Source organism: Xenopus laevis, chromosome 4L, assembly GCF_017654675.1.
Source record: "Xenopus laevis strain J_2021 chromosome 4L, Xenopus_laevis_v10.1, whole genome shotgun sequence".
Classification (NCBI taxonomy): domain Eukaryota; kingdom Metazoa; phylum Chordata; class Amphibia; order Anura; family Pipidae; genus Xenopus; species Xenopus laevis.
The window spans coordinates 70779121-70795784 of record NC_054377.1 but is presented as its reverse complement, the minus strand read 5'-3'; the positions used below and the strand labels follow the sequence as shown (position 1 = coordinate 70795784).

Sequence of the window (16664 nt, the reverse complement as noted above, 5' to 3'; positions counted from 1 at the left end):
TGCAGAGAAGGACCGCCTCTTAAAGGAACCTCTCACTTTGGCTATAAGCTTATATATACTGACATCCTGTGGTCACTGTCGGCCATTACACCTTTTTCCAGTAGGTATTACAGGACTTATTTACTGTAAGACAACGTTGTCCATCTTGGCATCTTGATAGAGATTCGTATTCCCTTTCCCAGCCTATTGAAAGCATCCACAGACTTCTTTACTATGGCTCATGGCCCTCAGTCCAAGGACTCTAGAGACCTCTGTAAGTTTATGAAGCCTGTTAACCTTTGCCTTCAATAATTGCACCCAAGTCTAAGGACAGATGAGGCCTTTTGTCAGACATGATATGAATTACATTAAGGTTGTGAAGTCCTTTAATGCCTCTTTTTAGACTGTAAGCAGTGGTGTAAAATATATATTACTGGGCCCCACAGCAAATTATCTTTTAGGACCCCGAAATGTTTAGAGATTGACCAGCTTTACCAATATTTTAATACCTGGGAAGCGGAGGGGGATACCCACCACCTCCTTACTTTTGCTCTATTCCTTCTGCTTTGCGCTGCTGCTGTTTTTATTCACAGCGCCATGCATGACATCATTGTGCCCTGCATGACATCATTGTGCCCTGCACAAAACTCAAATATTTAAAGGCGCCACGCATAATTCCCCCTGCTCAACGTAGATTTATTTCCTGGGTGTGATTCAAGTCTGATTGTCTGTTCTTTGACCCCTGCCTGTCTCTGACTACTGCTTGTTCGCTGCCTGTACCAACCAGTGGCGTAACTACAGAGGAAGCAGACCCTGCATCTGCATGGGGGGGCCCAGGAAGTAGGGTTGCCACCCGGCCCGTATTTTACCGGCCTAGCCGGTAAAATACCTGCCAAGGCCGGGGCCGGTATTACAAATTTACCGGCAATGTAGCTGCCGGTAAATTTGTAATACGATTAAAAGGAGCCCTCGGCCTGCCCCCAATCCCCTGGAACATCCCCTGAAAATTACCTTTTCTCTTACTTCTTCTAGCGTCCGTGGTGTCCGTGTCGTGGCCCTGCCCCTTTTGACGTCACGACCCGCCCCTTTTGATGTCACAGCCCGCCCCTTTGTGTCCCCGCCCCCCAGCAGCAAGTAAAAGGTTTTTAAAAAGGTGGCAACCCTACCAGGAAGTGTAGGACACCCTTATTCATATACAATTTCAATAGATAAATCAGATCAATCTCTAGACATTTTAGAGGGCTTGAAAAGGAGATTTTGTGTACAGACCGTTAAATCTCTTTCTCTTCGGTCGCTTGGGGGACACAGGGACAGTGGGGTATAGCTGGAACCACTAGGAGGCAGGACACAATAAAACAATAGAAACTTGACCCCTCCTCCTGCTATACCCCTCCTCTGTAGGCAGAGACACTCAGTTCGTACCAAAGGAGAAACAGGAGGTTATTAATAATCAACAGAAAATCTGATAACTAATTACAAGTAGAACAGAGTCAACCAAGTCTGAAGCCAAGAGAAGGCCTCTATCCAGGGAGGGAAGCCCTGTGTCCCCCAAGCGACGGAAGAGAAAGAGATTTAACGGTGAGTACACAAAATCTCCTTTTCTCTAGGTCTGCTTGGGGGACACAGGGACAGTGGGGATGTACCAAAGCTGTCCCCTGAATCTAGGGCGGGAATTAGAGGCCTACGTGGAACCAGCCACTGCAGCCTGAAGTACCTTCCTGCCGTAGCGGGTGTCAGATGCCACAAGGTGCCAAACTAGTAAAATTTGGCAAAAGTATGGATTGAAGTCCACATTGCAGCCTTGTTCTGCTGAGGCTTGGTTTCGAAAAGCCCTCTGGTGGAATGTGCCTGATTGATCTGGGGGAACCTGACCCTGTGATGAATAGGATCTCTGGATGGCCTGTTTTATCCATCTGGATATGGTGGTCTAAGTAGCTGGTGTGCCTCTGAGGGCCTGAGGGAAGGACGAACAAGTAGTCCGATAGACGATGTCCTCGACCCGGAGCAGGTAAAACTTGAGGGCCCTAACGGGGTCGAGGGTGTGCATTGCTGCTTCCTTTGCATTGGAAAGGGTTGGGCAGAAGGTAGGAATCGTAATTTCCTGGTTGAGGTGGAAAGTGGAAACCACCTTGGCAAGAAAAGAGGGAGAAGTATGAAGTACTGCCCTGTCGTTGTGGAAGGTCAACAGAGGAGACCTACAGGAGCGGGCAGAGATCTCAGATACTCTCCATGCTGAGGCAATAGCCAGCAGAAAACAAAAAAAAACAAACAAAAAAAAAAAACTGTTTTCCATGTGAGCCACTGAAGTGGAATAGAATCCATGGGTTTAAAGGGAGCGTGTTGCAGGGCACGTAGGACTAGGGATAAGTCCCAATTTGGCACCGGTGAAGTACCAGGCGCTTTATGTGGGCCATTCCCTGAAGAAAAAATCCTAACATCTGGGAACAAGGCAAGAGGTCTTTGGAACAGGATGGAAGTGCCAAAAACTGAGATTTCAGCGATCCTGTGTAAGGCCAGAAGGAGTGGAAAACTTCAGTGAAATGAAACCATTACATTGGCACCACTAATGGTAAGTGAACCAGACCCAATGGTACGTCTTGGCGGAGACCGGTTTGCGATTGTGATGTGATCGACCTCTGGCGTCCCCCATCTTTGAGTGATCTTGTGGAAGATGTTGTCCTTTACAGGCCACACGCAGGGATCTAGGGATTGTCTGCTGAGATAATCTGCTTCCCAGTTTAAGAGACCTGGAATGAAGATGGCTGACAGGTGAGTCGGATTGCCCGTAATCTCAAGAAGGTTGATGTGAAGACATTGTTCCGATAGAGACCAGCGACCCTGCGCTGACCGACCCTCTGATGCATACTGATGCACTGCTCCCCAACCAGAGAGGCTTGCATCTGTGGTGAGCAGTCACTATTGTGGATCACGTAGGGGTCTGCCCCATGTCAGGTGACTGGGTTGCATCAACCAGAGAAGAGAGACTCGAGTCCTGCGGGATAAACGAAATTCCAGGAGAAGGGATTTGTGCCTCCAGGCCACAAGAATATTCCACTGAAGCTCCCTGAGGTGATGCTGGTAGAAGGGAACTGATTCTATCATCGAAACCATGACTCCCAACACCTTCATGTAGAATCTCGCGGGGTGGGACTTCGGGAGGAGAGACCGCACGAGGGTCCGTAGATGCTGGACCTTGTCACTGGGACAGTTTGTGTCTGGGTGTTGAACTGCATCCAGAGGAAGACCATGGATTGGCTTGGGGTTAACAAGGACTTGTCCAGGTTGATGAACCAACCAAACTCCTGTAATCGAACCATGGTGAAGTGCAACGCCTGCTGGGCCACTGCAAATGAAGGTGCCTTGATCGGGAGATCGTCCAGATAAGGAGTTATGGAGATCCCCCTGGTGCGGATTAGAGCAGTGGCCACCGACATGATCTAAGGAATTGTAATGAAATAAAAATAAAAGAGCAAAATAAATAGTAAAATACTCCTGAATGCAGGAGACGGTCCTAACCTCCTGAGGACACAACGAAACTGAGTGTCTCTGCCTACAGAGGAGGGGTATAGCAGGAGGAGGGGTCAAGTTTCTATTGTTTTATTGTGTCCTGCCTCCTAGTGGTTCCAGCTATACCCCACTGTCCCTGTGTCCCCCAAGCAGACCTAGAGAAAAATTATTTGCTGTGGGGCCCAGTAATTTCTAGCTACACCACTGGTACCGACCTTTGCCTATTACTGATCATTCTCTTGGATCCTGATTTGTACTGCAATACTTGACCCCTGACGGTCTCCTGGACTACGTTCCTGGCTCCTGATTCATTACTGCGCTATCTGATTACTATTGACCAGTGCTGGAACTAGGGGTAGGCAGAGTAGGCACGTGCCTAGGGCCCAAAAGCTGGGGGCACCAGACATGTACCTACCCCATGTCCAGTCCCCTCTCTTGGCTGTAGCGCATGCACGTGTCGATTTGCTCATGCACCCCGCTACCTGCATTTCACGCATGCACACGACCAGCTGGCGCCACGACCGGCCAGGTTGCCTAGGGCGCCTGGCCAGCCTGGCACTCGACTACACTCTGCACTCTTTCCCCATCCTTCCAGTCATATGTTATGGTTCCCTTGTCCGCCCAGAACTCTCACCTTGGTCCTCTGTATAAGTGAAAGATGGCAGTTATAGGCAGAAGCATGGTGAGCAGAGGCCGGAACCTTGACATTTGTTCTGGCTGCTTGGATATCAAACGTGACAGAAAATGTATTGAAATTGTATATGGATTATACTTCCTGGGCTACAAGCCGCAGGATCTGCTTCCTCTGTAGTTACACCCCTGATTCTAAGGTCTCTGGGGTAGGGCCCTCTTTACCTCTTGTATTGGTAATTAGTGGGTTTTGTGTGTTTTCATGTGTGTTGAATGTATACACCCATTTATTGTACAGCCCTGCTGAATATGTCGGTGTTTTATACATAGATGTTGATAATAATGTTAATAATAAAACATTCTTAATAGCTTTCTACTAAATACTTGCCAAATATTTTCTAAGGACATGGCATAGGGGGCCATGCTGACAATATATTATTATTCCAGTTATTCACAAAAAGTGAGAAGTAACACAGAAAATTGCTTTCTAGTCATAAGGACTTAAATGTGTACTTTCTGCTAATTTAGAAACCCAGGACATATTAACGGAATAATGGTGGCACATTAAGAAGGAGTCAGTCCCCCCAAGCCCTGTTACAGAGAGCGGTACAAGAACAGCACTGCTTGTTTCTGTCACTCTGGGCTGGGGTACAAATCAAACCAGTATTCCAATCTATGGAAGGATCCCATCACCTATGGTCAATATTGACGCAATTTGCTCTCCACATCCAGGCCTAAGCTATACCAGATTGTCAGCTGTGGGAAATACAGTAAGGATAGTTGGGGGTGACTTTATGAGACTTTTCTATAGGACGTTTGTGGGCCTAATTTCCTAGTAATAGTGACACAATTTTTTATCAGTTTTCATAGGAACATATCAGTATCACTTTTAATATGGACATTTTGGAACTATGCTATTAATGAGTACACACTGCCCTGATTTTCACAACTACATGGAATTGTGTTTAAAGTCATAATACGCAACACCAGAATTTAGGCACATTATGTAAATTACTACTACCCAAGGCAACCCCACCTCATGCTGATATTCATTTTATTCATGTGGATAAATTAATTTTAGGGCCCCCAACATATCCAGATGTTGCCCCTTTTTTACCAATAGATGTTGAAATTGAGCATTATTTGGGTCTCATGGGGCCCCTATATCTCCTGGGCCCCCCTGCAACAGCAGGGTCTGCTTCCTCTGTATTTACGCCCATGACTTGGGTGAACCTATGCATGTTGGGCATCAAACCATTCGATGGACCCTTGGTATTCATTTGCATGTTTTATCGTTGTATCTAATGACATGTGAGGGATAATATTCTGCAATGTTAAGCTGGGGGGGTGATTTTCTAACCATTTATTTATCTTGAATTTTGGAAAATGTATATGTTCCCAAAATATTTGGGATCTGGAGTGAACTCACTTTTTTATAGCTGTACTGTAAATAAAATGCAGTAGCTGAAATGATAAGAGCATATGGGCCCCTACATAATACATACCTAGGTAAATATCTGTGCAGTGGTAATCTAATTATCGACAAAGGATCAAACATGCAGTAGCTTTAGTTTCCCATTTAGATCAAAATTGAAGCTTAAAGTTTACGGTTTCTGTCTCTGGTGTTTCAGTCTGGCAGCTCAGTAATCCAGGTACAGATTCTGAACAGTTACAAATTTGCTACATTAGTCAATACATTTCTCAGCAGCATCTTTTTGGAATAAATTATCAATTCTAACTCAGGGACTATCCTCAGCAGGGCCAAAGATAATAAATGTATCAACTAAAGGTATCAATTTAGAAGAGTTTTCAGAGTCCATGGCCCCCACCCAGAGCTGCCTTAGAAAGACAGAAGGTTAAAAATTTAAGTTTCTACTTCAATATAAGAAAAACGGTTACAAATAGAAAATCGTTGAAAAATGTTTCTGGTGAATTATCTGAAAACAACTCAACTGAAAAAAAGTGTATGGTTTTTTGAATTAGTATAGTTTTTTTGTTCAGTAGTTGTCCAGTTTGGAAGCTGAGCAGTTATCTTGTTGTTGTCTTGTTTCTAGGGTACAATGTACCTGGTCAGCCTGACAGTGGTTTGAGTGACAGGAAGAACAGCAATTTATAAATTCTAATTGATGATGCCTGGTTAGAAAACAGGAGACAAAAAACTCTTCTTACACATGAATCAAGTTGTATATTACTCATGAAAGCCACGGAAAATGTGTGTGATTAGGGGAAAAACAAACATGTGGTTGTCGGCCCATGTTTTATGATCCTCTCAGTATGCGCAAGGTCTTAAGTGACACTAGAAAGATAACCACCAACTTTATTTTAGAATATTTATAACACTTTAATCTGCATTATACAGAGTGGTATGCCACACTGTTGTTACACATTTGACATACTTTATCTGGAAAATTTTGTATCTTAGTTTTATTATATTAAATGTTCACAAAACAATGCCATAGCCGAGGCTGGAGCCAGATGTGGTCAAGTTGTCCAAAAGATATAGTCCTGCTACATATCATATATATATTTGATATGTAGCAGGACTATGTCTTTGATAATGCAACTATTTGCCACTAGGAATCATCTTGGGGTTCTCAGTGGAGCCCAAACACATTACCATTATATAATCAGTGTACTGAGAACTGCACTGTCCAAGGCACACTTGATAAAGCCCTACTACAATTACCATCAATATGTTCTATGTAGCATTGTATATTTGTTGAAGACAATTAACTATCCTATCATCTTGAATGCTTTAAAAATCTAAAACAAGTTCGTAACTGCCTTTAATAATTTTAACAAACGTAGTATTCTACAAAAAATGTACATAGGAAAAAGTTCTAAGGCAGACATTTCGGGACTAGGCATCTTGCAGTTTTGTAGGATTCAATAACACCTTCTCTCCTGGTTTAAATGCTGGCATTCCAAGATATGGACAACTAGCACAGCGGAAAGCATCGCCTAGGTAACACTGAAAAAAAAAAAAAAAAAAAAATGTAAAAAAAAAGTAGAAATGTACCTTAAAGGCATACATTCCATATCATGGGCAAATATAGTATTTATGTTGCTGTGATACTCACATTACCACATGCCGATGGTGCGGCTTTTGGGACAGTGCTTGGAGTCTTTTCTGCTTCCAGCTCTTCTGCTAATCCACAAGTGCTGCATATGACACAACAAAACCAGTATAAATAATCTGGGTCACACAAACGTAACTATATTCACCGCTTCCTTAGTAACTGCATTTTTTTTTTAAACCTATTTTAATTGTCCCACAGAGGGGTTTTATCATATTTCTTCTTTAAGAGCCTCATGCGGAGATTGTTCTAGATTACTAGATCTTTTATGAGCAGGATTTTCTTTTTCTCTCTACGGGCGTAGATTCACCAGGACAACGATAATTCACTAAAATCCGAAGTTGCATCCAGGGTGAAGCATGCTGGCAAAGTTGCACTAGCGTTACTGCGCCAAGCGAAGTGAAGTTGCGCTAGCGTTGCCTAGTTTGCATAAGACGGGAAGTTAAAATTGAATGGACGTATATGTTGCAGCAAATACATTACACTACACAAGCTCTGAAAACCTAAATAAAATAGAGTTGTTATATTACCCTACAAATGAGCCTAGTGTATAGTTTATGTGCCATATGTAACCAAATGTAGGGGGGAAGCCGGGTACCCCAAAAAAAATTTACGCTCTTTTTCAGCCTATCACCCTGAAAAAAGAAAAGTGGCCAGGGTTTTTTTGGACTTAGAAGAATTTTTTTAGGCACTCCTATCTACTCTATTGCACTTTGCCTGGTCTGAGGTGGCGAAGGCAAGAGGTAACATTCAGTAAAAACCGCATCTTAGTGAATTTGCTTAGAGTGCAGATTCGCCAGTCGTTAGGGAGCGAAATAACGCTAGAGTCTATCTCCTTCGCTAGCGAAGTTACACCAGCGACCGTTAGTATATTTGCGAAGTCACACTGGCGAATTTTAGCCCGCGTTAGTCACTTCGCCCTTTAGTAAATTTGCCCCTATGTTTCAGTCAGTATTTTTATGTAATCTGTATGTTTGATGTATACACCTTTCGGCACTATACATTATGTTTGTCTTTTAAAATTATTGTAATACAGTGTAATCAAAGGGAATTGCCTATGAATGCAGTTTTGCAGTTATAACCCTTAGGGGCCGATAGTTTTATTGCAGTGAAAAAAAACACAAGTAGGAATATACCGGAGAATATTCTTTGTAACCGTAAATAGTTGTCATTTAGTACAGAATAAAACCATGAAAATTCGCCAGAAAAAGCTTGGGAAGTAAAAGCTGGCAAGGTTGTATAGAAGTGGGAATGTTCTCAACGTTATTTATTTATTTTCCCAGTTTATTAAAACATTCTAGATTTCCAGCCTCATTGAAAATGAATGTGACAATGAGATTCTCACTAGCATGCGACTTTTTTCACGAAAAACTTGCATGGAATATTTTGCAGTTTGTTTTTTTTTCTTAAATAAGTAGCATTTGAGAAAAAAAGGTTCCCCAAGTTTTTTTTCCACAAACTCGGATTTTTGATCCATAATGTAGGTAGGATTCATATGACATATTAAGTAGGATGTTCAACTACAGTTTATTGAGGGCCTTTCTTCAGGAAAAAGAGACAGAATGAAACAGGTAAGACAATAGGAATTTTCCCTCTACATTGTAAAGAGACTTGACTCCTCACCAGTTCTTGCAGGCTTTCCGCTTCTTATCACTTCCTTCCCCACATCCGCTGGCAAGCAGAGAAGATGGGGCAGGTTTCTTCAGGTCCTCTTGGTCTAGAAGCTCGTCCGAGTCTAAAATATCCTAAAAACAGAATCAGTGAAGGTTCAGATGTTAGAAGTTATTTTAGTGATTATTTGGTTATGTCCAGAAACAGAGTAACAAGTAGCACACATATATGTTACTCTTAAATGTGGACAGTAATAAAATTGTCAAGCCATTCGCTAGAGAATCACAACATTAAAGGAATATTTCAGTGTAAAATGTGTGTGTGAATAGATAGGCTGTGCAAAATAAAAAATGTTTCTAATTTAGTTAGTTAGCCAAAAATGTAATATATAAAGGCTGAAGTGAACTGATGTCTAATAAAACAGCCAGAATCCAACTTCCTGCTTTTCAGCTCTGTAACTCTGAGCTAGTCAGCGACTTGAAGGGGGGCCACATGGAACATTTCTGTTCAGTGAGTTTGTAATTGATCCTCAGCATTCAGCTCAGATTCAAAAGTAACAGATATGACCCATGTGGCCCCCCCCTCAAGTCTCTGATTGGTTACTGTCTTGTAGCCAGGGTAACCAGTCAGTGTAAACCAAGAGAGCTGAAAAGCAGGAAGTAGTTTCTGACTGACTTGTTATACATCAAATCACTCCAGCCTTTATACATTACATTTTTGTCTAACTAGCTATATTAGGAACATTTTTTATTTTGCACAGCCTATTTACCCAGTTTTTATTTTTACACTGAAATTCCTTTAACATTTTTGTATAGCTGAAGTCCTACTCTTTTTTGTTTACATGACCTTTAAATCATTTTGCAGCATTAGCTGTGAGCCTAAAAATATTAATTTAGCTTAATCACCTTGTTTTAATCACCGATTAACTGTAGGGAAGAAAAAAAAAAAAAACCACACATTGGGGGAGGGGGACATGGAGATCCACCATAAACAATATAGAGACACATTAAGAACACCTGCTGTATACAAATAGCAGCCCTTCAGGTGGGAGCGGACATCCAGTAACTTAATATCCCCATGCATTTGTAAATTTCATTACACTTGGAATTCTGTTATACAGGACCCTTTAGAGTTTTCTTAGTACCTGTAGTCTCTGTGATGCAGACAGAGGACTCTCACGTGTCTTTGATAGGCACTCTTACATATCAGCTGGCAAACTCTTTACAGCGATCTTTTATCTTTTTTTTGATATTTGAGTAAATGAGTACAAATGTTTGATTTTTCTCAATGATCAGCACTTTATATGTCCGTTATAAAGTCTCACATTTATACACAAAATGTCTACTAGTCTACATGCTACCAATAAATAAAAGTCACTAGCAGATTAAGTCATCAAGCAGATTATGAAAAAAAATGTATGTGCTGGAGTTACATGAGGGACAAAGTGAAGAGGCATGCTGGAGAGTACAGAGAAGTACAATTGGAGAAAGTAAATTAAATAACTGACCACATCATCATCATTCATGTCACTAGCTGACAGAGTCCAGAGTTTTGCAGCAGCTGGATCCACAGATGGTTTTTCTGGGTAACAGAATGCAAAATAAAAATAAATAAAGGTGCCAACATGACAACTAATGCTAGGACAAATAAACAAGTAAAGTAAACCAGTGTTCTAGATAACAGCCGAATGTTGCCAGTAATTTTATTATTAAAGAACTTGGAAATCTATACATAGATTAGAAAATTTACCCTTTCGTTAATAAAACATTGTAATTTTGGCTAACCTTGCGTACCTGCTCAATTGGCATAACAGTACAGAAATGCTGTTCACCTTTACTGTCCCACAATGTACTATACTCTATGCCAATCCTATAAATTTTTTTAGCTTTCCTAGCTTATTTGTCACTATGTGCAAGTGAGACAAAAGCAATCAATCATACTCATTAATATATGCTTTTCTAGCGATACATTGTTGGAAAGCAGCACTCCTCCTACCTGCTGTTTTGCGTTTAGGGAGTGACAGTTGCCGAGAAGATCCCACCTCATAGTTGGGTTTCTTTGCCCTTATTCTGATAGTGCTAACATCATTCCCATTGTATCCTAGCAGCTCAACAACTCCTTGCTTCTGTTCAGGGTTTAGGGGCTCTTGCAGCAGCTAAAAGTAAAAAAAGAAACTAGGTTGCTCACTGTATGAGAAATAGGGGACTGCTGATCGTGCTTTGGAATCAGGAGTGAAAAACGTTAATTACTTTGGAATTAGTTGCCGACAGCCAATGGGCTGCGCAAACTTGAGCTGCCTGGCCTCCAGATCAGTGATCAGTACTGCGGACCTATGCAAACCTGTCCGGCAACATCCCCCACAATTCTATGCACTTAGAAGGGAATTTAGAGTTCTGTTCTAGTGAACTGTGGCAAATTGCCAGTTTTCTCTTGATAAATATGCAGCAGGACTTTTCAAAGTCTAAGCCTAAAGTTAAAATCATACAAAATAGCTTTGTGCCATTTTCACTATGTGTAGGCTGGAGCAACAACCCAACCTCTATGTTTGTTCCTTGGATACAGTTGATTCTTTGCCCATGCACAATATCTGCCAGTGTAGGACAGATGTCAAATTAAAGAAAGGAACCACATCTCCTCCACACTTCCTGCTGTCTTTATTGTTCAGGCTTTAGGCCCAGAAAGGTGGTTCCTCACATGGTACCCATCAATTTGACTCCAATTTGTAAAACTATGCGCGACAGGCTATATGGCTGCCTTACATTTTTAAACACAGGTAAAATGATAGAAATATAGAAAATGTCAGGTCATTTTTGGTATTACTGATCCTTGTTAAGGTTTACCTCAAGTTTATTTTTTTTTTGGAAAGGATAAGTAGAACTGGCCATATACATGTTGATATGGTCAGCACCTTTTTGGGTTGTGTATGTGACAAAAAACAACAGTGTTCTCTACTTTACCATAAAACAACTCTAATGTAACCAAGTAAAGTGCCAAAGAATAGTTTTGTTGCAGGAACCCCAACATTATGGGTGACTCCAATCTATTCCACAATGTAGAAAACATGCATTACTTTCATTGGGTGATTGGTGACTAACCCTTACCTGTGTAACTTCAGTTAATCCAGATAGTTTAAGCACAGAGGAGAGGTGTTCTGGAGTCCTGAGCTGAGCCCCTTTATCGAGGAAAGAGACTGCTGGTTAAACTTTGATACAGATTTTCCTTTTGTGCAATATTACTTCAGACATTGGTTTACTTTTCATTACCAGGTCCCATGGCAACAGAAAAGAACTGGTTAACTTCCCATTTACCAGTGGGCAGAAGACACCTTGCCCAATGTTACGATATACTGGTGCTTTTTTTAAGGTGGGGGGGGGGTTATTTCGGTCTGCTCTTTGTACAGCACTGTGACCTTCTTATCTTAGTGTGGATAAAATGAGTGATGTCCAAGCTGTTTAAAGGATGTGATATTTGCTTCAATCCTAAATAATTCTAATGGAGAAATAATTGTGAACCCCATAAAGATATAAGCAAACATTAGAGCTCATTTACAAACAGTGGATAAATTGGTAACTGTGCTGCAGTATAGTACATAATAAATACTATATTTTCAAGCGTGACCAATGTTGCTAATATGTTGTAATCTATCAGACTCTGGGCATGGCACTTATGTGTTAGTACAAATTCTATAATGAGGTGTCAGTATCGGTTTTTTGAGGCCCAAATTATGTCTCTGATAAGCAAATGAAACCTTGGTGTTTAACTATTGAGAAATAGTTAAATGCCAATATAAATCACATATAATGAATAATCTTACCAGCTCCGGCTGCCACTGGCTCTTGTATGATCAGTGCCCCACCAGGCTTCAAGATTCGGGCAACCTCTGCAAGTACTTCAGAGCTGTGTATGCACTGAGTTCCTTGGACCATACCAAGCAGAATGGCATCAAAACTTGAATCAGCGTGAGCAGCTGGGAAATGAGCAAAATTTATTATAGCAAATCAAATGCACATTTGTCAAATTGGCAATATGCTTCTGCCTGATAATTTTGCTAGGACTTACAAAGCAGCAGTCGCTCTATGTTCTCAACAGAGACCTTGCCCCGTGGTGCCACTACCTCCTGCAACTTTGATACAAACTCCTTCAGAGCTTCTGTGGAGGAACTGCCATCCCACGTCACAGCAACTTGCTGACCAGGAAACACTAAGTTTGCTAGATCATCCATTTTGTATCCAGAGGAACAATCTAAAAACAGGAAGAAGTCAATATGCAAGACTTAAACAGTTATGCTTGTACAGTAATGTGTTTATGCAGCACTAATTAACTCATGCATATGAATTACCAGTCAGATTACAGAAATAAAATATACAAGAGATATGAATAACCATAAAATACGTTGTTAAAAAAGGTTCTAAAAGTGATATGGACACTAAAAAACTACTTTTTTTAAAATATGAATAAACATTAAAAGTTACTTGATCGTTTTTTGCGGAGAGATTTGTTTTTGTAAGCAATTGTTAGTTGAAGTTTCTAAACCTGACTGTTTTGCCAACCTGACTATCCCATTTCAGACTGTTAAAGTTTCCAATGCAAATGGATTCCTGCTGCACAAATATGGCAGCCCACTCATACAGGAACATGGGACATCAGACAAGTAATGTAAAAGCATTGTACAAATACTTCATGACAAAGTTATAAGTAACTTTCAAAGGCAATATTAGGATAGATGTAAAAATGTAATTTCTGGTTTCAGTATCTCTTTAAAGGACCAGTAACATCAAATTTTTTTTAAAAAAAATGTGTTTGCATCTAAAAAAAAACAAACAAAAAAACACAAGACATATTTAACTTTAAAATTGCAAAGTCTTTATTAAAAAATAAACTTACCGAAACTCCGCTTACACTCCTCTTCAGAAAAGGGGACAGGTTGACGATCCATTGTGCAACGCTCTATTTCATCTCCCTGACTATCTCCTATAGAAGGCAGGGAGGAGAAACCGAGCGCCGAGCAATGGATTGTCACCCTGTTGCCTTTTCTGAAGAGGAGCGCAAGCGGAGTTTCTGTAAGTTTATTTTTTAATAAAGACTTTGCAATTTGAAAGTTAAATATGTCTTGGTGTTTGTTTGTTTTTTCCGTTATATGCAAAAAATTTTTTTTTGATGTTACTGGTCCTTTAAAGAGATACTGACACTAGAAATTTAATTTTTACATCTATCATAATATTGCCTTTGAAAGCTACTTATAACTTTGCCATAAAGTATTTGTACAATGCTTTTATATTACCTGTCTGATGCCCCATGTTCCTGTATGAGGGGGCTGCCGTATTTGTGCAGCAGGAATCCATTTGCATTGGAGAACTTTAGAGATACTGACACCAGTTATATACAATGATTTTTTTTTTTAAAAAATGTTTTGACGTTACTGGTCCTTTAAAGGGGTTGTTCACCTTCCAACACTTTTTTGAGTTCAGTTGGTTTCCGATAGTTCACCAGAAATAACTTTTTCCAATCATTTTCTATTATCTACTGTGACCATTTTTCTAATATTGATATCATCTAAATTGATGCATTTGTTATCTTTGTCCCTTCTGAGCAGAATCCCTGAGTTTCATTACAGGCAGCTGTTAGAATTGATACAATAGTTGCTAATACTCCAGAGATGCTGCTGAGAAATGTATCAACTAAATGTGGCAAAATTGTAACAGTTTAGAGTCTGCACCTGAATTACTGAGCTGCCAGACTCAAACACCAGAGACAGGGGCATTAAACTTAGATTTTGGAAAAACTGTAAAAAATAAAAAAAGTAATTGAAACAAGTCTATTTCTGAAAACAACTGAACTACATAAAAGTGTTTGTAAGGTGAACAACCCCTTTAAAAGAAAAGGAAAGGCATGAATAAAAATTACCAGCTCTGCTTCCCCCCAGTAATGGCCTTTAGTTTACTGCTCAGAAAAAGCAGAGTAGCGGAGTGATGTGGTGATGCTTGACCATGGTGAACTTAGACATGGAGCATGCTCCGCTATAGCCAGGTCCAGATAAATTTCAACCTTGCATACTTAGCGTCGGTAATCACCTTGTAGAGGAGATTAAATGGGGTGAGATGGCATTTGCCAAGCCTGCTGCGCTACTCTGCATTTCCAAGAAATAACTAACAAAGACAGGAGAGCAATGGTGTCTTTTTTTTGGGGGGGGGGGGGAGACTCTTCACAGCTGGTAACTTTTATTCATGCATTTTGTTCTCCTTTTAGGACACCAGTTCCCATAACTTGCATTTCAAAACCTGTAGGTTAGAAGAAATAATGCCCACACAACTTTACCATGGAGCTCTAAGGCTGTAGTTACATCTTCCAGGATTTAAAATGAACGTGTCACTTTGCCTTGAATGCTTTGCAAACATGCACGTCTGCCTTCCCCAGTCCCCCATAACAAACCTATATTCATTTCATCTTCAACTCAAGCAGAGTGGACTTGTAAGTGATGAATGACAGGCAGGAGGACAAATTTAAACAGTGCCCCAGCCAATGAAAACATTGCTCCACTCTTCCAGCCACATGTCATTCGTAAAAGCCACTCTGCTTGACTTACTAGGGACAGTCAGTGGACGAGTCTGTAGGTCCTGTTAAAACCTGGATTGTGTCATTAAACCTTTAATGAAGTACCACTGTCAGGCCAAGGATTTGTAACAGGCAAATTCCATTAATGCAAATGCCAAACTGAACGGCTGTTTTAAGGCATTTTTGTGCCATCTGAAACACTGGCACAGAAAGAAAAACCTTGTTGCATCACAGGCCTAAAATGGCAAAGCGTATGAGTAAAGTATTTTACATATCACCGCTCCCAAAGTAATTTCCTCTACAAAAAAAGACACAAAATTCATCTCTTGTGGTGCAGCAGAAGGTTTGGGTGTGACAGATTTTGGGAAACCAAGATAAGGAAAGTTTGATGAAGCATTGTGCACACAAAGGCTGCTTCTGGACACACTAGCACGAGTACTACGCTTTAGTGTAGTATTGTCCTGAACTCTAAATGAAAAATGAAGTTTAAAACCTTATTACTGAAGGGTTAGTGCTACTCAGAATTTGATTATTTTAATACAGAAATATGGGAAACGTCGAAAAGGTGCGACATACAAACCCATGTACTCACTTTCTGTAACACAGCTCTTTGTCAAACAATAATTCTACAAGGCACATATTGTTTGAAATGAATAGTTTAGCTAGAACATTCCACATTTAATAAGAAGCTATACTGTTATTATATTGTAATAAAAAAAATGCAAGACTTAAATAACTATTCACAATTCTAGCAACAATTTTGCTTACTAACCATCCATTACGGATAATTACAACATTCTCTAACATTTAAGACATTTCTGCTCACTTTTAGGCTTTTATGTGATATTTTGATGTGTCATCTGGACTCTGAGAAGCATTTAAATGTGCCTGTGATTAAACACATTTTAACTGGCATGTCCTTCATTTTATAGGATTATTTAGCAATAAACAGTATCCTAGATAAAGCCACATAAGAGGCTATGCCACCTCAGTATTGATTAGCAATAAACAAGGCAGACGTTTTAAATATTGGGACTAAAAAGAATTAAACTGCAGTTGATCATCCTTAGAGTAAGTCTCCAAAACAGGCAGAATTAAATTGTAGCTTCCCTAGCGCTAATAGTTTATTTTAAAACCCCAAAGTCTAAAACATAATGAATTACATGGAACCTATAACTCACCTTTCACCAAAAGCACGGTATTTCCTTCCCCTGTGCGCACACCGGAAGAGCCTGCCTCTTATTAGTCGTACTTTTGAATATTTCAGTATTAGGATACCACGCCCATTAGCTGGCGACTATGACACTT

At 40.4% G+C, this 16664-nt stretch overlaps 1 protein-coding gene across 1 annotated transcript; it reads right to left on the bottom strand.

Moving 5' to 3' along the window:
• Positions 1–6432: 6432 nt before the first annotated feature.
• ciapin1.L (cytokine induced apoptosis inhibitor 1 L homeolog) lies at positions 6433–16574 on the bottom strand. The gene is given in 9 exon segments (NM_001171074.1): positions 6433–7087; positions 7197–7278; positions 8817–8938; positions 10312–10385; positions 10800–10959; positions 11906–11976; positions 12619–12771; positions 12864–13046; positions 16538–16574. Coding segments are annotated over 8 exon segments (936 nt in total). The 5' UTR covers positions 13027–13046; positions 16538–16574; the 3' UTR covers positions 6433–6976.
• Positions 16575–16664: the final 90 nt, after the last annotated feature.